The 24,751-nt window shown below is 39.1% G+C and overlaps 2 protein-coding genes across 3 annotated transcripts in view; one reads left to right on the top strand and one right to left on the bottom strand.

Moving 5' to 3' along the window:
- RICTOR (RPTOR independent companion of MTOR complex 2) overlaps positions 1–8,647 on the top strand; it is a 3,179,211-nt gene extending 3,170,564 nt beyond the window's left edge. The window contains exon 38 of the mRNA XM_044069875.1: positions 6,778–8,647. Within this exon, the coding sequence (XP_043925810.1) occupies positions 6,778–6,843 (66 nt within the window). The 3' untranslated portion in view covers positions 6,844–8,647. The remainder of the gene's footprint in view (positions 1–6,777) is intronic.
- An 8,538-nt stretch (positions 8,648–17,185) lies between these two features.
- OSMR (oncostatin M receptor) overlaps positions 17,186–24,751 on the bottom strand; it is a 1,030,877-nt gene continuing 1,023,311 nt past the window's right edge. Inside the window, exon 18 of one of the 2 annotated variants that reach the window (XM_044069885.1) lies at positions 17,186–18,671. In XM_044069885.1, the coding sequence (XP_043925820.1) occupies positions 18,108–18,671 (564 nt within the window). In that variant the 3' untranslated portion in view covers positions 17,186–18,107. The remainder of the gene's footprint in view (positions 18,672–24,751) is intronic. The other variant, XR_006364564.1, reaches the window with a different exon arrangement.

The raw sequence follows: 24,751 nt of genomic DNA on the forward strand, positions 1-24,751 counted from the left end.
TGCGCCAGGACTGTAATTTCCTTTTTAAAACCCTTGTGGCAGGCCCTTCTGTCATCTCTGTAACCTCTGATAAGGCCTCCAGATCCCTTCTTTCCACTTGTCTTCTCCCCTCAGACAAGGACAATAGGCAACTCGAGAGGTTGGGGAAGAAAATCAACACCTCAGCAACTTTAGCCTTCAGAGCTTTGAATAACCAGACCTACATGACTAAGTATTCTGTAGAACTCATGGCTGAATTGTCTAAGATAGTATCTGACATGCCAGATTCAGAGAATAATGCCTTGGCATCTTCTCTTATTGCTGCATCCTTTCAGGTGGCCCGACACTCAAATGCAGCTGTGATGCAGTTGAGGCTACCTCCAGAGCTGCAGCTTCATCATCAGCATTAAGAAGGTTCACCTGGTTGAGGCTTCAACCCTGCCTGCGGACATCAAGGCGAAGCTCATGGATGGATGGATGTTCCCCTTGACAACTCTGCCTTGTTTGGTAAACAATCTGCTGAATTTTCAAGTCCCTGCAGGAAAAGAGCAAGGAGTTAAAAAGCCTCAAACATATTCTGGTCTCTCCAGTTCCTAAATTTCAAAGGAACTATCCTGGGAAACAGGTTTTTGTCTGCAGGCAATCCCAGACCCCCCCCCAACCCAAACCCTACAAGGGGAGCAAGAAACCGCATCACTTCTCAGCATCTTCAGCTGCTTCATATGGCTTGTGGCTAAGTAGCCCTTTCCTGATAGAACAGGCTCTTCATCTTGACTCCTCAGGACTACTTTGCAACACCCCCCTCTTCCTACATCCACCCCTGTCCCTTCCCACCTTGGGAATCCATTACTCAAGACGTCTGGGTCCTGAGCATCATCAAACGGGGTACTTTATGGTTTGGCACACTGTGCCTCCCTTCAGGGGTATCACTCAACCTCCAGCAGACCAGAAACCTCTTTTCCTCCAGGTATTGGAAAACCTGTTAGAACAGGGTGCACTGCAACCAGTGCCTACCCCCTAAAAAGGAACAGGCTTATATTCTTGCATGTTTCTGGCTCCCAGGAAGGAAGGGCTGTGGAGACCTGTCCTATACCTTTCTTTTCTCAACAAAGTGCTAACTGCTTAGACCCTCTTTCCTCTGATCCTCCCACATGCCTTCCTAGTATCCATAGACATCAAAGATGCCTACCTACATATGCCCATTCATCCCAAATTCAGGAAATTTCTACGTTTCTTTGTGGGATCCTGGCACTTTCAATTCTCTGCCTTGCCTTTTGGTCTTTCTACAGCCCCAAGAGTCTTCACAAAATGTTTAGCCTGACAAGGCTCCACATGAGGAAATTCCAATGGTTCCTAAAATCTGTGTGAACACAGCATGATCACCCACTGGAATTTCCTATCCCATGGTGGATACTGCAACTGTCCATAAATCCAGAACTCCCCATTCACCCATTGCCTCCAGCTCAGGCCCTGTAAGTAGATGCTTCGGATACAGGTTGGGGGCAGCTGTGGGTCCACACACAGTTCAAGGACAGTGGACCCCCCTCTCAGGACAAAGAGATGAAGGCACTGATCCTAGCCTTTCAGTCCTTACAGCCTCTCCTGAGGCCAGGATGGCTGTGAATCTACATAGACAGTATCACTGTTCTGTGGTATGTAAAGAAGCGGGGAGGGGGGGCACAAGATCCTACCTCCTCTGCAGATTAGCCTTACAAATTTGGGAACTAGCACACCAACTTCAGATTTCTCTACAGGCGGTCTGTGTCCCTTCTAGTCAGAACTCTGTGGCAGGTGCACTGAGCAGATCCACAGCACAGGCCCATGAATGGATGCTTCACAGGGATACATTCCTGGACATAGTCCACCAGTGAGGTATTCCTTAGATAGACTTGTTTGCTTCCCCTCTGAGCAAACGCCTTCCAAATTTTTGTGCCAGAGAACCACATTCTCAGGCATGGAATGTGGATGCCCTATCAATTTCATGGAAGCAGAAGTTTCTTTATGCATCCCCTCCCCTACCACTCATTCTGAAAGTCCTGCAGAAGCTTCAACAGGACAGACTGAAAATCCTGCTGGTGACTCCCTGTTGGTCCAAACAGCACTGGTTTCCCCTTCTTCTGCACCTAGCCAAGGGCAGTCATCATAAGTTACCTCACAGTGGATTTACTCACACAGAACAATGGCTTCCCTCATCCACCCACACCTGGAAACTCTTCAACTGACCCTGTGGGTGATAGAGCCCTGATACCCTTTAGACACCTTTTTCTCTTGAGGATGCGCTTCATGTCCTTCAGGAGGCCAGGAAACGCAATACGAGGAAATCCTGTCTTTCCAAATGGAAGAGATTTTCTATTTGGTGACTTGCTAGAAACCTTGACCCGCTTACTGTGGGTCTCCCATTGGTTCTTTCACATCTGTGTGAATTGCTTAATGCTGGCTTAGTTTACTCTTCAATAAAAGCACATTTGTCAGCTATATCTGCATGTCTGCTCCTTTCACCTCCTTTAGCTTCCAGATTTGAGCATAAACAGTTCCTCCAAGGCATCCTCCACATTAGACCTCCCAGGAGACCTGTGGTCCCCCTGGATCTTAACTTTGTGCTAGAGAAACTGACCTTAGCACCTTTCAAGCCAGCCTCCTCTAGCTCCCTGAAACACTGCACCTGAAAAACTGTCCTCCTGGTGGCTATAACCTCTGCCAACCGGGTCTCTGCTCTCCAGGCCCTGCTGGATTCTCCCTCCTTCTTGCTCTTCCACAAAGATAGGGTCTCCCTTGACACCAACCCTTCCTTCATACCAAAAGTAGTTAATGAGTTGTCCTTAAACTAGGCCATTCACTTGCCAACTTTTTTCTCCTCTCAACACAGCAATAGTGAGAGGATCCAGCACACACTTGATGTGCACAGACAACTCAGATTTTCCCTTCACAAAACTAAACCTTTTTAGAAAATCAGACCAACTATTTGTGTCTTTCCACCTCTAGGGTCTTGGATTTGCCTGTATTCAAACAGACCATCTCAAGCTGGCTTTCCAAGTCCATCTCTTTCTGCTATGCCTACCATGGAAATTCCCTTCCTTGCTCAATCGTGGCCCACTCTACAAGAGCAGTGTCTTCCTCAGGGGGTTTCCTCAAGGGACTAGACACCAACTCTATTCTAGAAGCAGCAACTGGACCTCTGTCCATACTTTCACCAAACACTAAAAGCTGGATTCTGTTTCTAGATACAGGGCTGGATTTGCCAGGGCCATTCTTCATGGTTTCCTGGAGAATTATTCCACTAACTCCACCTACCTTTCTGCATGAGCTTTGATAAAGAATACTGCAACAGATGAATAGGAGGACATAAAATAGTTGTGTAAGAACTTACCATAATGATGTCCTTCTCTTCTCTGTTGCAGTATTCCTTCCCACCCTCCTTCCCCACTTCCTTCTGTTCTTGGATGTACTGACTCTCTATCTCTTGGACTGTCTCTCTGCCGGGGGCTTCAATACTGAGGATGGTGCGCTCGTACATTAATTTGTATGGGTATAGCAGTCTACGTCAGATGTACCGTGCACCTCATGGTAGTAAAAGACTTTAGTATACTGGCCGATGTTGGGTCGACTGGGCAGGCAACTCTGTCATATAAAGAGTCCTGCAACAGAGAAGAGAAGGACATCTATCATGGCAAGTTCTTACACAGCTATTCTGTCATTGTGCTGGACAGGTGGGTCAGGGAGATCATATCCAGAGGCTATATAATTACCTTTTCTGAAGCACCAGAGCTTTCTTCCCCACTATTACTAAACATCCCACCTTATCAGAAGGAGGCAGCCAGAACAGAAATGTAAGGAGCCTTCTCTTAATAAGAGCCACCCAAGAGCTTTAACAAAACCAGAAAGGATTTGGAGTTTACTCAAGATTCATTTTTGGTTCTGAGAAAAATATAGGAACTTGGTCCAGTCATAACTCTCTGCAGCCTGAATCAGTACGTTGAAAAAAATTATGGTTGGTCACAGTGCAGCCTGTCCTTCCATGTCTCTATGAAAGATTGGATGTGCTCATTTGACTTTCTGGATGCATATCTGCACATCAAAGTTGTCAAACCTACTAGGAGGTTCCTGTGCTTCCGAGTGGGAGCAGTCATCATTGCCTCCGTGTCCTGCCATGCAGTTTTACCACTATGCTCAGTGTGTTCAGTAAGTAAATGGTTGCAGTCTCTCTCATGTAAAGCTTCACAGAATCTGCATTTTTTCTTTTCTGGGTGACTAGCTCCTAATTGGTACCACCAAACTGTCTCTAATAGAAGCATGTCTGTCTCTAGGGGATATTTGTCAACAAGGCAAAGCTGCAGTCAAAACCCTCAGAAAATCTTTTTTTTATATATATATATATAATCAGATGCTATCCGGACACTGTATACAAGCTGTTTAAACTCTCAAGACCAAACCCTGTCGATACAGCATCTTCTGAATCCCACCCACCCCCCCATGATTCTCAAGACAGTAAACCTGTTGACTGCTAACAATCCACTCCTAGTATCCTACTCAAGATACTAGATGAAAGTCATACAGTGGACACAACTAGAAGTTAATATGAACAAACATACCTATCTCCCCACTGCTTGCTGGAGCCAAAACGTGAATACAGGATGCCCATTTGTCTTACCCTTTCTAGTTGCCATAATTAACACAGACTGCATCTGCTTGGGGAGATGGGGTGGGAGGGGCATTGTTTAGGGCAGACATAGTTGCAGCAAGAAGTCGGTTTACACAGCATACTGGCATTGAGGACATTCCTTCTTATATTGTGGCCTTTCAGATTCTCCTTCTCCAGGGTGTTGTTACCATCGACATAGACAACATGGCAGTAGTATGATATATTAACAAAGATTATACCCCTGTGTTGGGAGACCATGAGAGTGTGGGAATGGGCATTCTGTTCACAGTGTTTTGTTTTAGCAGTGCACAAGTCTAGTGGATAGGCTTATCAGGGGAATTCTGATGCTTCATGAGTGAGCTGTAAACCCACAGGTATCACAGAGATTGTTCCATTGAGGGGGAAGCCTTTCTGCTAACTGTTGTAATCCCAACCAACACCAAGTGTAGCAACTTCTTTGTATTATCTCTGCACAAGGGCATGGCCCAACAGATGATCTGATACATGAATAGCCACAGTGTCTTCTGTATACCTTTTCCCTTCTTCCCCTGATGAAGAGATTTCTCCAGACAAGTCATCCTGTTAGCCCAATTCTGACATCTACAACTATGGTTTCTCTAGCTTTGAGTTCATTTTAGAAAGAAACCTGTGCTTCTCACTCCTATTCCTGACTCTTTTTCTTGTCTTACCCATCCAGCTTGCCTCACCCAGGCATACATTTCATTTGTCTGACCACATTGTTTCTCCAGCTGCCGTAATTAAGTAACTAGAGACCCCTCACACCCACTCAGGGTGATCAAAATCTTTATCACTTCACAGAAACCTTCTGCATGCAGGCTCTATAAAGAAAAGTGAAAAAAAAACATTTTCTTTGTGGGTTGCTTAAAACGGTTTTAATCTCTTTTCACCTCTTATTCTTTTGGCCTTTTTCTTTGTTTATGTAGGTTCTAGCTTCTGCACTTAGCAACTATTGTAAATTCCCACCAAGACTTCAATTTTCAGTGTCTGGCCTCCCAAAAGTATGCAAAGCCTTCTTGAAAGGAACCTTTTTGTTGTCCCCTCAAGACTTATACCTTTAACCTTGTGTTGGAGAAGTTAACCCCTTCATCTTCTTTCTTAACTCCCTTCGAGGCCCTGCCTCTCTCTCTCTGTTACCTGACCATACTACCCAGAGAAGGGAGATTGGTAATCTCAAAGTTGGGCACCGGGGTGTCCCTAGGGTTTTGGTATTGTGGTATTCTGATTTGGCTTTAACTATAGCAACAGTGATTTGAAGATGACGTCGAATAATGTCCCTTTTATACCACCAATGTCCTTATGTGATAGTGGGGGACAGCTGTCGGAAGCCTGGGGGGAAGATAGAGTTCTGGAAGTTAATCTACCTATGGGCAGGATATCCCAGAATTCAGGACTGCAACAGTGAAATTATTTGAGCCACTACATTTAGTATAAGGTCTTAATGCAGAAATACTTCTTTCCTTGGCATCTACTTTCAGCTGCAACTTTAGGACTGGTTATATGAAATTTGTGGACTTACCACAAACTGGCCATTCAGTTAAATGATGTTAACTCTCTGCAATTGTACTCAAGACTTTACAGTCGTAAAACTTTAATGTTAGAGACGGTATTAAAAAATTAGTAGACACATCTCACTGAATGCTACATAACCTTTACCAGGTTCAGAATTTAGTGGGTGCATAAATTGTATAGGTATAAATGTGCCCCAAAAGTTCTAGCCTTTGAAGTAAAGCATAGATGTGTGCTGATTCAGTGGGACCACTTAAAATGTTTCTATTAACACTGTTGTAAGGATCATAATCACTAAGAGTTACAGCATTCTACTTTACTGACTCAGTATATGGTGCCTGAGAGTTATATTTTGATTGTCGCCTATGTAAAGTACAGAAGTCAAGTTATAGCTTCTGAGTTCAGACTGTTTTTGAAATATTGTGCACCATAAGCATTTTTTCGCTCCTGTTCTCCTCTGAGTTATCTTCTGCTAGGAAAAACAATCTTAATGTGAAACAGAATAATGCTGTGTGTTATGCTTGTGTGTCATATATATATTTATGTGTTTATGTATGTATGTCTGTATGTATGCACTCTGTCAAGCTTTCTTATTCACTAGTACAGAATTCATTTTTATTTTCTTGTTATAGCTATATGAAGAAGCCGAAGCCATCTTATCAAAGCAGGTGACAACAGAAGCCCCATCAGAATCCTGACCTTTTCATGTAGCAGAACATATTGCTGATGACGTGAAATATCAGTCAAGTCATCCCTGATGACAGGAGCACCTTATGCCTGTTCGGTCCAGTTGCTGCTGGTACAGAAACAGCGGACTGAAGTAACATGATGCAGAACAAACTAGCAAAGTTTTTCTCCTTTGAGCCCTTGAGGGAGTTAATGGTCACCACGCTGACATTAAACTTAATGGGTACTGTAATGCTGGTGGCCACAAAAGCTAAGCACTGAACACCTTGAACAAGTGTTGTTTTTCATGAAATTCACTTGGAAATATTTAAACAGTGTATGACATTAAAAAGACAAGATGACAGTTGCAGAGCAAGTCTTGAAACTGTGTCAAGATGAACTTGACCGATGCATTAGTAGCATTGGATCCTTCCACTTGTATATTTTTTTGTTTGTGCGTTGTCATTTGTAACACTACTTGGAGTTCACAGCCTCCTTAAAGAAGCCCAAGTCATCTGGAACTTAACTGATAAGTAATGCAATGTTACTATTTATAAAAGGATTACTGTTGTAGTCATGTTCTTTGTTTCATCCTCTCCAAAGCCTCGTAGTATGTACATCAAAGAAGTGCAGTATCAAACCAGTAGAACTGTTTCACTACCATTTCTTATGAACTGCTGAGGGTTAGTTGTTGCTCTGTAATGCATGTAGCCCGTGTATGCTCATTATTTTTGTTTCTGTGAAGCTAGCTAGCATTTTTCCTCGAGTAGTATACCGAGTAAGCATACTGCACCAGAATTGCACAGAATGTGTGACTAAAGCTTTCAGTTCAGCTCAAACTGTAAGTAGTAGTGGCTTTTGTTTTTCACAACAGAAGCCTGCTATCTGTTAAATTACTGTATCAGATCAGCAGCTGCTTTGCTAGAAACAGTAACGCAAAGTCTTTACTGCCAAGTCTTGCAACAACAGCACAGTAGTGCAAAGCCTTCAGTACCAAGTTCTTCAACAGCACAGTTCTAAAGCAACATACCTCTGGAATGGTTTGCCAGATAACTTTCTACAGCTTATTATTTAATGCAGCGGTGAACTATGGAACAACACGTCCAATTTCAAAAGCATCTTCGTTTAAAAAAAAAATCAAACTGCAACATTTTCTAGTTGCTTACATACTCTTGCCATTGATACATGAAAACGTTTTCTGAGTGTTTCCAGTTCCAAAGATCCTTTGGCAGGGTTGGCAGCAGTTGAAAGGGAGTGTGCTGTATTAGGCAATAATATTTTGCATAGATTGAAACAGTTTTTAGTGGATTTTAGCATTCACATTGTTTTAGGTTTTCTTTGGCATTTAGGAACCAAATTAATGGTATGCATTGCTGTGTATCTTGATTCAAGCCATTCCTTCTTGCAACGTTAAGAAGTAAGATGTGTGGAAATGCACAGCTGTTATGCATTTCTAGGTCACAGTTTGGTTATGTTTCCACAAAATATATATATTTTTTTTGCCGAGTGTTGAGATAGTAAAGGATTGGGTCCCATATGCTTGCGTGAAGTCCTGTGTCACAGTGTTGTTGCATTACATGATGCCGTGTTCATTTAGCTACAGGTCATAAGTTGATGCTTCGTTTGTTGATAATGCAAGGCACAAGTATAGCAGTCTTGAAAGTACAACAGTGGTTTGCAATTACCTTTATAATCCATCATCTCTTACCTGTTTTGCGTTGTAGCCTTTTTGATGGGGTTCAGCATGTTATCTGAATGTTGCCTCTTTATCCACTTGTCATGTATGTGCATGGTATATTTATATGTAGGTGCAGGCATGTGTGTGTGTGTGTGTGTATATGTATATATATATATATATATATATATATATATATATATATATATATATATATATATATATATATATATACGCACACACATACATATGTATACTCTTTAGATGCTTTATGTTAAGATTGCCTACTTATTATCAGCAATGCAAATGCAGAATGCAGTTGCAGCTTGTTAACTTTCACATTTCTGAATGTAGCTTGGATAGAATAAATAGGTATGGATTTCGGCAGCCTTTCTGTGGAAGTAAAGTAAGTTGTAAGTAGGCAGTATGGCTCTGTTAATCTCAAACAGCTGTTTGACCCCCCACCTTCTATTCTGTTATGACCATTGTTAAAGTCCCACATGTATGCATCACAGAGTTCTGGTTGAATCTGCCCATTGCTTCCTCTCTATTCTTTCTTGACTGTTCCCTGTGTTTGTGCTCCTGTGGGCCTAGCTTTTAGTTCCTATCTCCTATCTTAATACATTAATGTCCCTTGCAAGCTGTGAAGGGCTGGTTCAATTGCGTAGGTGTATCTGCTGCAAAACTGTGCTGTTCTGTGTTTTTTTTTTTGTTGGTTTAGTGGTTGGTAGGCTTGCTTGCTTGGTCATTAGGTTTTTGAGTGGTGAAGTGATTTTCTGTGACCACAGCAGCTTAATAAACTCTCCCTTACCCCCCACTTTATGAAGTGTTCTCGTTTGCTTCCAGCAGTCATATGAACATGTGCATTGGCCCTACAGTGCAGTGCTCAGAAATCCTGGGGCCTGTCATTGCTGGCAGTATATTTTAACGTTTCACTTGGCTGCAGATGTTTTTTATTTGTTTGAAATAATCAAAACTAGTTCTGTACTGTACTTATTTAAATGTTTGCTTTTTTAATGTAAATGTAGTGTGATGTTTTTGTGGAGGCAAGACAGTATTTGTTATATCCTAACATGTCTCTTGTGATCCAGAATCTGAGTGCTGTGTCTTTTGCTGATTGTGCTGAGGCTGTATATTTGTCAGATATGTACCTTTATATTTCTACTGCTCCCTAAGTACTTTTTGTTTTCTGCAGCCCTTTGTAGCTATCTTACATTGTTTTTATGTATGCTACCATCTTAATTGTATACATGTCAGATTTGGAATCACTTCATTGTGTGACTTTCTGTTGCCACTCTGCATACCTTCTGTATTCTGACTTGAATCAGGTACATATTTATATTTTTCTTGTGTGTGTTTCCCTTCCCCCTGCTACCTGCTGACTATCAGCCCTCCACAGTTAGCCCATTGGTTCCCCATAGCATGAGACTCAGTTGAGTTACAGGCCCCATTTTTCTCTTTGGGCATGGAGATTTTGTACTTATTTTTAATTCCATAATTTATTAACAGTAGTAATTTTGGATTTGAAAGATCTGTTCAGTGTGTCTTATTCTGTAATAGGTCATTTTTTAGCACTTTCGTATCTTTTTTGACCTTTTCAACTGGTGTACTTTGTAGGTCATTCTAACTTTGTAGTGTAAAATCTTCATTTTGTACAAACTCAGAAAGATGGTGATGAATTCCTTTGATTCATTATTCCAACCCAGATCTTTCAGCTTAACGCTGCTCCTCTCCTGTCCCATAATTTATTCCCGTTTCACATACCTTTAAAACCCCCTTGTAGGTCTCATTCCATAACCTGGTCCATCTTGTCAATGACCTTGTCACCCTTTATATGAAGTAATAGTCCCTGATGCACTCCTATTTTTTTCCATCCCCAGTTACTGGCCTAATCCAAAAATTCTTAGTCTTAAATGCCATGTTTTTGACCCATGCATGTCTTCTGGTGATGAATTACATCAATATCCTTCCTTTCCCTTCTGTGCTCCAGTTTGTCCAACCCTATTCTCTGAATCATTCCTTACGCTGTATGTTCCTATGTTTTCAAAGTATCTTGGTAATGGTTGTTGCACATTGTCAGTCAGCTTGATGCCTGTCTTCCTGTAAGACCTCTAAAACTGAACACTGTTTCAATTGTAGGACTCACCAACACACTGTATATTGGCCAACATCGGTGCATATAGCCACAGAACTAGCAGAGCATTCTGTTCTCACTTTTTGTAACGCATTCTGCACTTGAATCCGTTTCCATTCCAAATATGTGGGGCATTGCCAAACAGAATTACTGTACCCTAAAGCAAAATGTGTGTGTGCAGTAGCTAATTAATATGAAAGAAGATACCTGGTAACTGCCAGCAGAGATTTTATGTCTAGGAAAGTATCTGTATTCCTAAACCACATGTAGTTAAGAAAATGATGGGAGAGATTATTCTAATGAAAGTGCATGAATTTGAATGGCGTAGATGTTATTCTAATGTCAGTGTCCTTACAAAGAATGTTGTAATTTATTAGAAGCACATTTCTTTCTATGACATGATTGTACAAGTAGTTCCCAGATCCGTATTCTGCACATTACAACTGCAGCATTGACTCTTGGTTGTTCTAATCCTTTTTCATTCCCTTTATTCTTTCTAAAAGTAGGCCCATTAGCCGATAAGTATTTAGGGGTCTTTTCTTGTAGGACAGCTTTTAGTTCTGGATTAAAATATTTTTGTAAAAGATCATCCGAGCTGTTTATTGTTGAGAAATTATGCAATGTAGTTTCCTTTGAAATGTAGTTCATGTTTAGTATATAATCTTAAAGTGTGAAACTGTGTTGCCTGTTATAATTTAACAGGTATCATCTAATTAAACAAGACATTATTTATCATTATTTATCACCAGTTTTGACAAATGCAAAAGGTTCCCATGTTATCTTTTATCAACATTTTGTTTTTAATAGATAATTTTTCTAAAGAATAAAGAGAAAAGTTGAATGGGCCATTGTAATATTCAAATTAAGACATTTTCATTCACACCTGAATCAACTACAGAAATTACTGAAACAACTTTGTTCTCAGTATTTTCTTTGGGTGACATATGAGCAGATTTTGGACATTTGTTCTGCAGAGCTGGGGTGGAGGTTTGTTTCTATGAAAAATTGCATTCCATTTTGCCTAATTTGTATTTCCGCATTCCCCATTTATCCAAGCCATATCATCATTAGTAATCTGATGAACCATACAGGTGTGTGTGTGTGTGTGTGTGTGTGTGTGTGTGTGTGTGTGTGTGTGTGTGTGTAAACTAAGCAAGCATCTTACTACTTTGTATGTCCTTTGCTTCCCTCATTGACATAGTTACCTGACAAAAGTTTTCATATGCTGTTTAATTAGTGCATAGTTTTTGCATCACCGCCACTAGTAATTTTGAAGCTGCTGGTGAAGGGAGCACCTTTTGGGATAAGTATTGTATCCAGGCAGGTAAATTTAATTTATTGATGAAAAGTGTCTCTTTATGCAAAATAATGTGTACTAGAATGAATACTAGAGGTGCTTGTGTGGTGTTTACTAGTCGTCCTCTGTACAGTAAAAGAGAACTACTCAGAAATGTGTTGTTTGGATCCATTGCTTTATGTTTACTGAATTCATTGAAAGAAAATAATTTGTTTTATGTGCTGCTGTGGGCACAACTGCCCTTTTGTAGTACTTGTGTTGTAGTTAGTCTACATTTGCATATAGCAGATTTGTGCAAAATTGCAGAACATTTGTAAATGGATTGCACTTTGGAACCAGAAACTGCTGATAACCTCTATGTAGTGTCACCTTTTAGTGGCATTGTGCCTTTGGAAAGGCATAGTGGCCCAATGTGTTTTCAGTGCTCGGCTTTCTGAGTTTTAGCCTCAGAAGGTATATAGTGTGGCTTGCCCTTGCTAAAGTGTTAAGCTAGTAGTAAATGCCTGTGTAATTAAGCTGTATGACTTACTAAAATCAAAACGCATACTTTTAGATTTTGAAGTCAGCCTTTCTCACATATTTTTTTCAAGTGTACTTTAAATTATTAGTTATGGAGTTACATTGAAGGAACCAGTAGAATACCAGTTATGAAAGGAGAAACGCTTTATGTGTGTAGATGAAAAGAAATGTTATGTTTTGTTTGTCCTGTTGCACATGTACATCATTTGTTGTGAAAGTGTAATGTCCCACAGGAGATGAGTAAACAAGTGAATGCATCCAGGCAAACAAATTAAATTTGTTAATGCACACAGGTTATGGGACTTGTACCAGCGTTGAAGACAGTTTAAGCATAGCTGGATAGTCTAATGGTTTTGGGTCAGAGCCGTGTAATCCCTGGAGGTTCAGCTTGTATGGAGGACCGAAGGCTTACCCTATCATTTTTGTTGATTCAGAAGATTGTTTGATATGAAAACATTGCAAATCATCTGTTACTTTACCTACTTAATTTCGTATTCACAGCTTGAGGGTAGCACATTCTTCCTAAGAAGAATGTGGTGTAAATATGTATATTTGTCTGTATGTAAGCACAGTTTTCACTGCTGTGTAATGCAGCGTTTTTGCATTTGTAGGAGTAATAAGTTTAAGTAACGCAGTATCATGTTGCACAGTGAAAATCCCTTTTCATCTGGAAAAATTAAAATGTTCAGTGCACTTTAAGAAGATGTTTTGTTTGGGGGGGGGGGTGAAGAACCCTCATATCACAAAATGAATTATATACCATAATCCTTATTCTGGTTTGTGTGCTTTATGTTCTGTTATCTTTAATTCACTCATTCATTTTTCTTCATTGTATTATATTAAATTAAAAAAGATTAGTTGCTTAGGAAAAAAGCCTATTGCATTTCAAACTTTGCAGGTAAAAATGCCATATGGTGTTTAGCTGTGAGGAGTGTTCAAACCCACTGAAACTTAAGGGCTTTTTTTTGTCCTGCCAGTACGCAAGTATGGTTTAAGGATCATCATAATTTTACTGATCTGCAGCTATGAAATATAAAGCCAAACTGAATGTTAACATTATATTGTATGATTGAGTTTGATAGCTATCCCACTAGTAAAGTTAAAAAAAAATATTGATAAGTAATTTCATGGTCATATTTTTGTCACAACAGTATTTTATTTTATAACAGAATGTGCATTTTGTTTTGACTCTTTTTTTATAATGAGAAAAAGAAAACTAGCAGTGCTAAAGTATGCATTAATTGCAATTCGCATGATTTGCTTTGTGAATCATTCATGCTATTTAAGTTGTGCAGTGTAAATCAATTATGCCAAACAGATGTATAGTGCAAGTATGCCACTTAAAGGAGAGCAAATTTGAGATGATCGGATATGAAGGCATGAGACATTGATTTTTAAGAGAAAATAACAGGATGTATATGTATAATATTTGTAAATTAAATTGTTGCAGATGTTGAATTTTCACTGTTCCTGTTTCTGCACTGCGGGGAGTGAAAAAACTTTGATGAATGTTGGAAAGGGATTGTGAAATCTTCAGTTGACTACAACCCCCATTGTGGTTTTTAGTAATAAGCTGCTACATATTTGGAGGTTCTAGTGTTTGTAGGTCATTGAAATCTGATTTATATTATATACCTGTAACATAGAAGAAAGAATAAAATTATTTATATATTTTCCTTAAGAATATTTCATGGCGCTGTGTATAATTTAAACAGAGGCTTATCCTGCTATGGTTTTGCCCACTTTCGTTGTTCTTTTTGTATAGTGTGTACAGTTTGTCTTTGGGCATTAAAAGCCTCTTGAAGCATCCAGTCTTATCAAAGGGATACATTGTTAATAAAATATATTGAAATCCATATCAACTGTCTTGCTCATTCTTTCTAAACGTGAATTATTTAGTCAATTAAAATAATGAAGGTACTTAAACTAAGGACTTGTTTTAGACTGGAAATCTGTTCAGTTGGTTGTTTCCACAGGATGCATTAAAGCATAATTGTGCATTTTGAATTAATCTGTAATTGCATCTTTCTTTAAGAATGCCTTTGTAGCAGTTCTTTGTACATGGAAATATGTTATTGATCATAGTCATTTTTGTCATGTCTGTTACAAGAGGACAGAAAGCACTGAACATCAGTAAGATTAGCTTTAAACTGACTTTTGAAAATTTTGAAAAATGGTGCAGAAATCTTGTTTGTAAAATGATTGCTGCACAGTTTTGTTGAATGTGTTTAGACAAAACAGTTTCTGAGTGGAGGGAATTCCTGACATCCCCATGTCATAACACCTTGCAGTAGTTTTATTTACATAGCTTTCTGAAAATCGGATGGTTGAGTGAAACAGATTCAGTGTATTGCAGTTTGTCAGATTGTGCTTCATTCATTCATTCACAGCTGTAGATAATTTAGTTGACTCCCTAAGCAGCCTAAAGTTGAAGACAAAAAAACTTATAGCATCTCCTTGCTTTTATTACAAACAAATGCACCTAACCACATGCATTTAAGCAACTGCTGCGCTCATGCCTAATGAGCATCTCATCTGCGGTGTTGCTTGTGCCCGTTAACAGCTTGTACTCAGGATTGCCACCCCCTTATCCCTACCCTATCTGCAAGTATTCAATCATTGTGCTTTTCTTCAGTCTCCCCTGCCACAAGTTAAAAATGGCAGTGCTGTAAATTATTGCCTTTTTGAGTAACTTCAGAAACAATATGAACATTTTTTTCTCAAGTGCTCCCTGTAATATGTTATATGCATACTCCTAAACAAATCTTTATTCTCTCCTCTTTGTTTCATCAAGAATCAATGGCCAAATTAATCATTTTTAAAGGCTGTAAACTTCACTCTTTTTTTTTTCTAGTGCAGGTGTTAAGTTTCCTGTAATTCAGTGCTTGTGTGCCTGTTTGTCTGAGTGGCATGTCACACTGATACAGCATTCTCTAGTGTACAGAATGATGCATCAGTTGCCACAACAAATTCTAAATGGAACCAGTGTGGTGCTTCATCAATGCCAAAACTGTGTAATGAGAAGCTACTGAATCAGATATAGAAAGGAAACCTTTGGTTATTCTTTGATGCCCATGTTACCCTTTTCAATAATGTCATAGAGGAGATGCAGCCTCTGCTGCTAAGCAGCAGGCACAAAGCAGAGAGGCAGTCGTGGATGGGATGCAGCTTCATTGCACGATGCATACACACATTCACTCATGCAATGCCTAGACACCTATAGGCAATTTAGAGGCTCACCAATTCACTTAACAGCATGTTTTGGGGCTTTGAGGGGAAACCAAAGCACCATGTGAAAACCCACTTAGATGCAGAGAACACATGCATAATCTGCACAGAATAACACAACAGTTATTTGGAAGCAGCACTAATGTCTGTGTCTGTGTGTTGCCTGGGAATGTAAAAAAGCAGAATAAATGCAGAGCATACCTTCTGTTTACATGGTTATCTTGGAATATGACTAAAGGGAACAGAAAGCATGTTTTGTTGAGAATAGTTTGACATCACTATGTTACGGTCTTTAAATGACTTTTTTGAAAATGTCATTTCCCAGCGTTAAACGTACTTCCAAGACTGTACATGAATGGCAGAATTCTGTGGCATGAGTTCATTATTAGTTTTAGACTAGAACCCATAATCTGTTTCATGAGAACCCCTGCTATAAACTATGATATATTCAGAGATAAAGTTACATTATTAAATCAAATCTAGAGCGAGATTAGAAAAATATGTATGTTTGAAGAACTGTAGTTATAACTCACCACCTCATATATGCTGTTATTAACATCTTTCAATCATAGTGCTTTTGTTTCCTGGACTGCCTTGGGTTTGTCTAGATTAAGTCATTTTATACCATAGTTTTCAAAGATCATTAAATACACAGTAAATAAAACATACTGATGTGCCACAAAAATGATAGTGGGCCTGAGTTTGTGCAACATACATGTTTCATGAGAGACTGACTATTATGCTGGAGGTAATGTAGAACATTGGACTTAAGCGTACTTGTGTCTATGAGTACGAATGCGAGTTATGCTTAGTTCAGTGTTCTCCATTATCGGCTAGCACTCATCCTTTTTCTTCCAGAAACAATCAAGGATGCTTTTTAAATTATTAATACTATTATCTTGAGAAGTTTACAAAGTAAGGTAATCTTAATTATTCTGTAACTAATTATTGCAGTTATGCATTAAGTGTAATCCACCACCATTTTCCCCTGAGAATAATTAGAAGAGACAGAGCAACATTTTGAGACAAAGTCAAAACAGTTGCGAGGTATGTTTGGAGAGATGTGCACAAAAATAAAAGATTGCAACCTCAGCCACGGATAAGCTTCATAAAGGTAACTTCTAAATGCTGGGGAAAGTTATCCAAGATTTGCAAGTATAAAGGTTTGATGCAAATAACTTGCTTTAAATTATAACTAACAAATCTACATAGTACAGTACTTTTCAACCTGGCAATAGTGGAGAGCACTGGACTTAAATAGTGTCTTTGTGATCGAGATTTACAATGTTATGCCAGCAGTGTGCATGTGTACAACTAAGCTTCTAGCATGAAACTTCAACCATCACACAAATACACTATTTCAGTCCAGTGTTCTCCATTATCTCCGTTATAATGATTCATGAAATATGCAGTATTTCATACTTTTGTCAATATGTAAAAAATTAAAAAGCTGTATGGCATTCTATGAATATTCATACTGTGATGAACAGTATTATCACAGATACTTCATATGTACCCTGTACCTTTATTGAAATACTCTTGTCTGAATGGAATTTATGAAAAGACAGTCATTCATTGTTTTGTTACTATTTCAGAAAACATTCAGTTTTTGAAAGACTGCGATACATCTTATGAAATAACTAATTTGTATTTTATATATAACATATTTAGTGTTCAGTAATACATCTATTTATCAAACTGCAAATACTTTCTGTATTTTCATTAATACTTCAAAGACCAGACAACTTAAAAAATACATAACATATTCAAAATGTCATGATGGATAAAAGTGATACTGATGCTTTATGCTTTTTGCATAATTTCTCAGACACAGAAACAGACTTAATGTTTAATAAGAAGTCATTTTGGTAATCTTAATAAAATTGCCTTTGAAATAAGGGAAAAAATAGCAAAATTTACACTTCTGCAGACCATAATATCGGTTTGCTCTGTGGTTCTGCCTTGAGTCTTGCCTACAGAAGTTCAGGATGTAGATTGTAACAGTGCTACATCTACTCTAGAAGGAAAGAGTTAAAAATTCTGTCCATTTAAATACTATATTATGAAAGCAGTCTCCAATAAATATCACAGATGTTAACAACAAAATAACTAATACATTAGAGATTGTTATAGTATCTTAAACATATAAAGGTGACAACAATCTCTTTTTAGCTTAAAAAATAGCATTGCTAGAACAGTCATTTTTAGTCATGCCTACTGAGACCTGGTTTCCATTCTTTGAGAATATTCTGTACTGTGTCTCTCAGTTTAATTTCTAGAAATGCTTATATTCTGCAGTACAAAGGTTCTAATTTCTAAACAGATGCAGGTACACACATATAAAAGAAAGTACCAGGCTTTCAATGTGTATGCTTTTAGAACAGTAGTTATGCTCAGCTTCATGCCTATTTGCATGTATCTGATTTATAAGGTTCAGAAAGTGCTATGAGATTTTTTTCACATCGGAGGGCTCCTCTGTGTGTGTTGTATTTGAAAATGACGGTATTTCTTCTTTACAGACACTGCTGATTATTTGTACCTGAGGCTTGTAACCAGAACTGTGTTCAAAGCAATTATCTTTTGTAGATGCATAATCACTTTGAGCAATGGAACATAACTGGTGATGATTAATTATGTGTTCACTGTATTGGTTAATTTCGAAGTCCATGTTTAGGTGGTTTTGTGAGGTGATCCATGCTGACATATTGCAGGGGTATAGAACATCAGTAAAGCTTTCTGTGCCAATAATGGAAGCAGTCAGGTGAGTAACAAAGCCAAGGTTCTGTTCTGAATTACAGGTAGGGTACATCTGAGAAACATAATGAAAAGGCTGGTACTTGGCTTCAAATTGGTACTCTTCTGGAAACATGAAACTGCTGCTTTTTTCAGCTGATATTATCTTATGAAGTTTGGCATCCAATGTAACTTGGTCTCTTATAAGTCTTAGCACCTCTAGTTTGTTGATAATGCAAGGGCTCATTTTCAGTGTTGGTGACTCTGCATGTGCCTGTAATAAAACATGTAGACATGTTAATCATATAATATAGGTTTAAGACCCAAGTGCACAAAATTATTATTATTAATCTAGTAAGATACTTTTAGACCACATTTTTGCAGGTATTAAGTATAGCCTGAAGTTTTTTTCCCCCAAACCCACTGTTCTCAACTATTACACATAACATTATCTAGATAGAAGGAAACCAATAAGTATTACCTTGAATGTACTTTAATACAGTCCAAAGGAATATATTTTCTAGAATAATGTACCCGAGCCAGGAAGGTTAATACATCCAAGATGTCAGAACACTGCAGAAAAGAATGGGAGGAACCTAGACCTTTCATCGTTCCCTGTTTTGGGGGAATGCTTCTATTTTCATGTCTGATTTAGAATGTCCGTATTTTTGGAGGTATGCCGTAATAATAACTTAGAGAACATGCATATTGCAACTTCCTTTTTCCGGAGGCATGACCTTGTATGGAAGAATTTTGCGATACAGTTCATTAAATTCTACAGATTTAAAACTGTCTGATGGTATGCTTATTTTTTGTACATTGTTTTTGTCAGTTTGTTTTATAAATGTGTCTCTAAGTAGTGTCCCACATTCATACTGGATGCGGTAAAAATTATATAGTATTTGGCGTTTAAATTTTATGCTAATTTGATCTTTACATTTTTAGCTGGATGTCACTGTTTTTCAAAGGCCTTTGACCCTATTTTCAATGTCTGAAGATTGAGAGGTATGGAGGAACTTAAAATTTAATATCTCACCACAACCTTTGACTTGAAGACTGTATATATAAAATAAGGTGCACTGACTGGGTGTGTGTATGTTATATGTATGTATGCACGGGCATGTTTGTATGTGTAAAATGGATGAATGCCCTCTGACTTTAGAGCCTTTGTGAAATGCACAAATTATATTAACTAGATTTTAACTGTGATAAAATACTGTGTTCAAGATTCTGAGAGAGTGGTCTGTTGTGTAAGCCATGATTGTAAGTTGCATTAAACAGATCTTTTAAAGTTTACATTTTAGAACACTTAAAGCCATTGCACATAGTGAGCTTATAAATTCAGTGGCTAAATATTTTCATGACTTTAATGCAATTAATGCTGCTAGTATGACACGTGAGCTCCTGTTTGTTTTACAAATAATGGAAATGTTGGACTGAGGAACAAAACAAAATAAAATATTTAGATACAAGAGGCAGGCAGTATGTATTGTTAAACTTGCACCATTTGTCTCAACTTGTTTAAAAATTGTATTGCCAATTAAAGCTTTTTCATATAACTGCCTCTTTCTGGGTAATTGATGTTGGTCTTGTAACTCTCCTTTAGTATTGAAGCATTATATCCTAAATACATCCCTTTTACTTTCTTAGATAGTATGTAAGCTAAGGCACCAGAATTCTCCAGCACTGCTTTTTTATATATTTTCTACACAGGTATGTATGGATTTCTATACAGGTTTGTATGGCTTTTTTCATTGAGTGATTATGAATTAGTTCTAGGATTCAGAAACAGGCCTGGCTGCAGACAATAAAAATGTGTCAAAAAAGGCCTGTTAGTGAGATTGTGGAAGCCAGTGTTTCAGAGACACATTGCTTGCAATGAGGGAAAGCCCTCATTATGAACTGATTCGCGTGTCTCTGAAACATTTTGGTGAGTACTGCAAGCACCTAAACACACACTTCTGCTGTATGTGTGGTAATCACCATTAGTGTACACAGTATCATTTTAGCATAGACATTCTTCCATTTATTTCCCCCTCCAATACACACATCCAAACGCACATTCACACAAACATACACGAGTACATACTGCCATGACTCTTTTTAAAAGAACATTTCTGATGTCACTGTCCCTTGTAAATCACAAAGAATTACAATCATTTAAATGTAGGTCATTACTGAATCAGTATCAGCCATTGAAAGTAATGGGTAAACATGAGCTGTTGACCAAGTTAATTACCCTGGATGTCAATAAGAATTTATGCAGCCAAGAGATTCTGGGAATCACTCACCTGCATAAAGGACTTATTGCAGACCTTAAGAGCACATAGCTAATTACTTTGTTGCTCCACCGCACCAGAATTCCTCATTAGTATCTGCGGTAGGCCAGAGGAACAGCCGACTGTGGTACTACACTTCTTCAAGGTGCAGAAAAGGCTACCACCAGCATCAAAAAGAGGGTACTATTGGCAGTAACATTTCTGAATCCTGGCTTCAGATTGGTAAAATGTCAGGGACTGTTTTTGTGATCTGCAAAGAATTATTGGACCGTTTCAAATTGATGACAGATCTTATTCAAATTTGAACAAATTCCTTTGGAATAAACTTATGCATAGTTTGCACAAAACTGTGAAATTTGAAACTTTCTAAATTGCTCTTAAAGGTCATTAAAAACTTTTGACTAAAATCTTAGTTTGATTACACATGTTGATACTGTCCTACAAGGCCATTTGATCTTCTATGTTTTTAAATGGAGTATACTTGCTTATCCCAGTCCTTATAAAGTCACAAGGCAGAACCTTATTTTTTTATTATCCAAATAGCCACATACATTTTTCTGCAAATTACTGAAGGGTTAATTTACTGCTTTACTTTCTATGCACTGTTTTTGGCACAGTATATTCTTTCATTTCTATTGCTGTGTATAATATTACAAACTGTTTCTGCTGTACTCCAGTGTACGTCGCTAAAGTCAACAACCAAGTGTTGACAGGCTTCTGTGTATGCTCCAAGGCTATTCCTCAGACTGTGCAAATTTTGAAACCAGGTTTTTGCAAGGGGGAAGCTCCACTGTGCCCTCCTCCCACATACACATACCACTGCTAATTATTTATTCCAAGGGTATGTTCCCCAACATGGGGATTTTCTGATCTCACACAACTGTCAACCAGCTATTTTGTCTGTAGACAAAACAGAGGTTGATTTTAGTTTAAACCAATTATGAGCATGTAAACCATGTGTGTATATGTTTTAGTGTTATTCGTGTTAACATTAGGCATATCTGACTATGAAGACTCCATTTGTATGTTTTTACTCAATGTTTATGTGAACTTTTGTATGCTTTTTTCCATATATTCTCTACATATTTGCCTTTTGATGTGAAGTTGTTAAATCTCAACGTTTATTCTCACTGATGGGTTCGGAGCTGATCCTCTGCTCCGACATGGCATGTAGCAAAGCTCAAGGTTTGTCAGTAGCTCGAGACCAAGCCCCGTATCCCATGACACACTGCTGGAATTACCTCAGATTTAGTTTGCCGCGGCACAGATCTCGGTGTTCCAGATAGCTCGGACCATTATTAATCGATAGATTCATCTATTTGCAAGTTTAAAAACTTTTTTTCTTGACTTCTTGATAGGGTAGTGTGTGTGTATAAATATATATATATATATATATATATATATATATATATATATATACACACACATATATATATCTAATCTCTAGAGTTTTAGACTTAGATATTCATCGTGTTTGGCAAGTGACCCGCAGTCGGCTCGAGTTCCAAAGTCTTGGTCCGGCGTCAGTTGCTGTCGCTTCTTCCCCTGATGTCAGTGAGCCAGGGGTATAAAAGTTGCAACTGACACCATTTTCTTCAGTCTTTCTTGCCGTGCGGTGCCCGAAGCAAAAGCAGTTCAAAGTGCTGGTCGGCTGACTCCTGAGATTTTCAAAATTGAATTTCAGAACCGAAGTCGTCAATAAAGCTAAGTACCCCATAGGGGAAACTTGTTCTTGCTCCAGACCGATGTCAGTAAAAGTTAATAATTGTATTTCTTGTGGGAAGCAAATACCTCATAAGGACTTTCACTCTTACTGCATTCCTTGCCTAGGCCCTGACCATGACATTACTAGTTGTCGGTTTTGTGCTAGATTCAATAAACGCACTATTAAACGGTTTGATTTTGCTTTACATTATTTTGGACGAAGATTTATCTACATAATGCCATTGGAAAAACCAACGACCGGAATGTATAAAAAATGCAAAGACAAAGAAAAAGACAGCCATCCGAGGTCCAAAACTGACGACGAAGCCTCTTCTAGGCCAGTCGCCAGTTCTCAGTGAGGTGCTTTCGCAGCCCCTCACACCCGCTAGCTCACAGCCACAGGCCGTAACCGACAGCCACGTGGAGACACCGAGGCCTGTGGAAACTCAAGGTATTGGGCCTGCAGAAACTATACCCTCAGATGGGTCTGGAGCCGCTGAGCAGGCACCGGCTTCTGAGGGTATTTTCAGACCTTCACAGCTTACAATTAAAGCTACTACAGCAGCAAAGTCAAAAACACCATTAAAGACAAGGAAACAAGTGCAGCATTCTCCAGAACAGTCATCCATGCCAAAGAAACAGATGCTCAAAATGGCCGAAGACCTTATTACTTTAATCAGGGGCTCCCCATCCCCCTCCTGACAAAAGGCCTAGGCAAGACACTGATTATGATTCCTCTGATCAGGTTTCCATTTCTTCTGATTCTTCTTCTGACCAGAGCTATTCTCTCCCTCCTTATGAGGACTCTGATGCTGAAGAGTCCATTCCTTCAGCCTCACCGCCTGAGGATTACTCCTTTGGGGAAACCCTGCACACCATGAGGGAGCATTTCCATTGGGAGAGCCAGGATTACTCAGAATCCAAGAAAAGGCTCAGAGATTTCCTTTTATTGCCTCAGCACAGGCCCCTAGCTATCCCCCCTGTGCTTGATATTGTAGATGATGTTTTTTCTGAATCCAGTCTCTCTCAAGATTCTTTACCCCTGCACCAGTAAAGCCAGACAGGTACTACAGGGTCCCTGACTCATAGATTTCTTTACAAAAACCCAGCTGCAGACCCAGAAACAATTTCCCAGGGTCCTAAAGGGCTTAAAGCTTCCACTGCCAAAAATCCTTTCCCCTCAGATAGGGATTCCAGAGCTCTGGACAGATGGAAAAAAGTTTACACTTCTGCTACTTTAGCTGTAAGAGCTTTAAACTGTCAGGTTCACATGCTTAAGTATCAACAGTATCTCATGTCATTGTTAAAGCAGAAAATGGTTACAAATATAGAAAGTCCTGTCAGTAAAGAAATGCAGGATTTATTGCATGCAGTTGAAGTGGGAAAGCATACTCTGCAATGTGGTTTTGATTCATTAGAGGCCTCTTGTAGAGCCACAGTTACAGGCTCAGTTATTCGAAGACATGTTTGGTTGAAAGAACAAAGTTTACCTGACCATGTTAAAGTAAAATTATTGGATGCTCCACTACAGCATGATACTTTGTTTGGTGTTAGGGCAGAAGAGGTGTTAAAGGAAATGGAGGATAAAGCAAAGTCAATGCAAACTGTGAAAGATTTCTTACAGGTTCAACCACATAGATTTAGCAGAAACTGGCCTTCAAAAAATTGGTCCTTTCCAGTGTCAGACAGGCCACAAAGAGGCAGATACAGGCGCCCAAGAGGCAGATCTCAGCCCCAAGGCTCCTACAGACCTAAACAATGGGGTGCTTCAGCCCCCAAAGGAGGAAAGACAAATCACAACCTTATAGGAAACCGTCACAATGACTTCCCTCTGCTAATGCCAAGCTCTTACCAGTTGACAGCACCCCTAGGGGGAAAGATAGCACTTTTCTCAAAAAATTGGCACATGATCACCCAAGACCAGTGGGTGTTGAATATAGTTTCTCAAGGGTACAGGTTCCACTTCCACATGCTTCCAAGATCAAAAGGTATGCCAAACCTGCCACAAAACCAATGGGCAGAGGCACAAAAACAGATTGCTACTCTTATGGATATGGGAGCTATTCAGAAAGTCCCACAAGAAGAACAGGGCCAAGGATTTTACTCACGGCTTTTCCTAGTACCCAGAAAAGACAAAGCCTGGAGACCAATACTGGACCTGTCAATCCTAAATACTTTCCTGGATGTTCCAAAATTCAAAATGTTAACACTACAACAACTTCTGCCCATGCTGGGCAAGGAGGCTTGGCTAGTTACTCTGGATCTCAAGGAGGCATACCTGCATGTCCCAATCAGACAATCGTGCAGAAGATACCTCAAATTTATAGCAGGCTCAATGCCTTACCAATTCTCTGCACTGCCCTGCCCTTTG

Source organism: Protopterus annectens, chromosome 1.part0, assembly GCF_019279795.1.
Source record: "Protopterus annectens isolate FY-2018-M chromosome 1.part0, PAN1.0, whole genome shotgun sequence".
Lineage (NCBI taxonomy): Eukaryota > Metazoa > Chordata > Ceratodontiformes > Protopteridae > Protopterus > Protopterus annectens.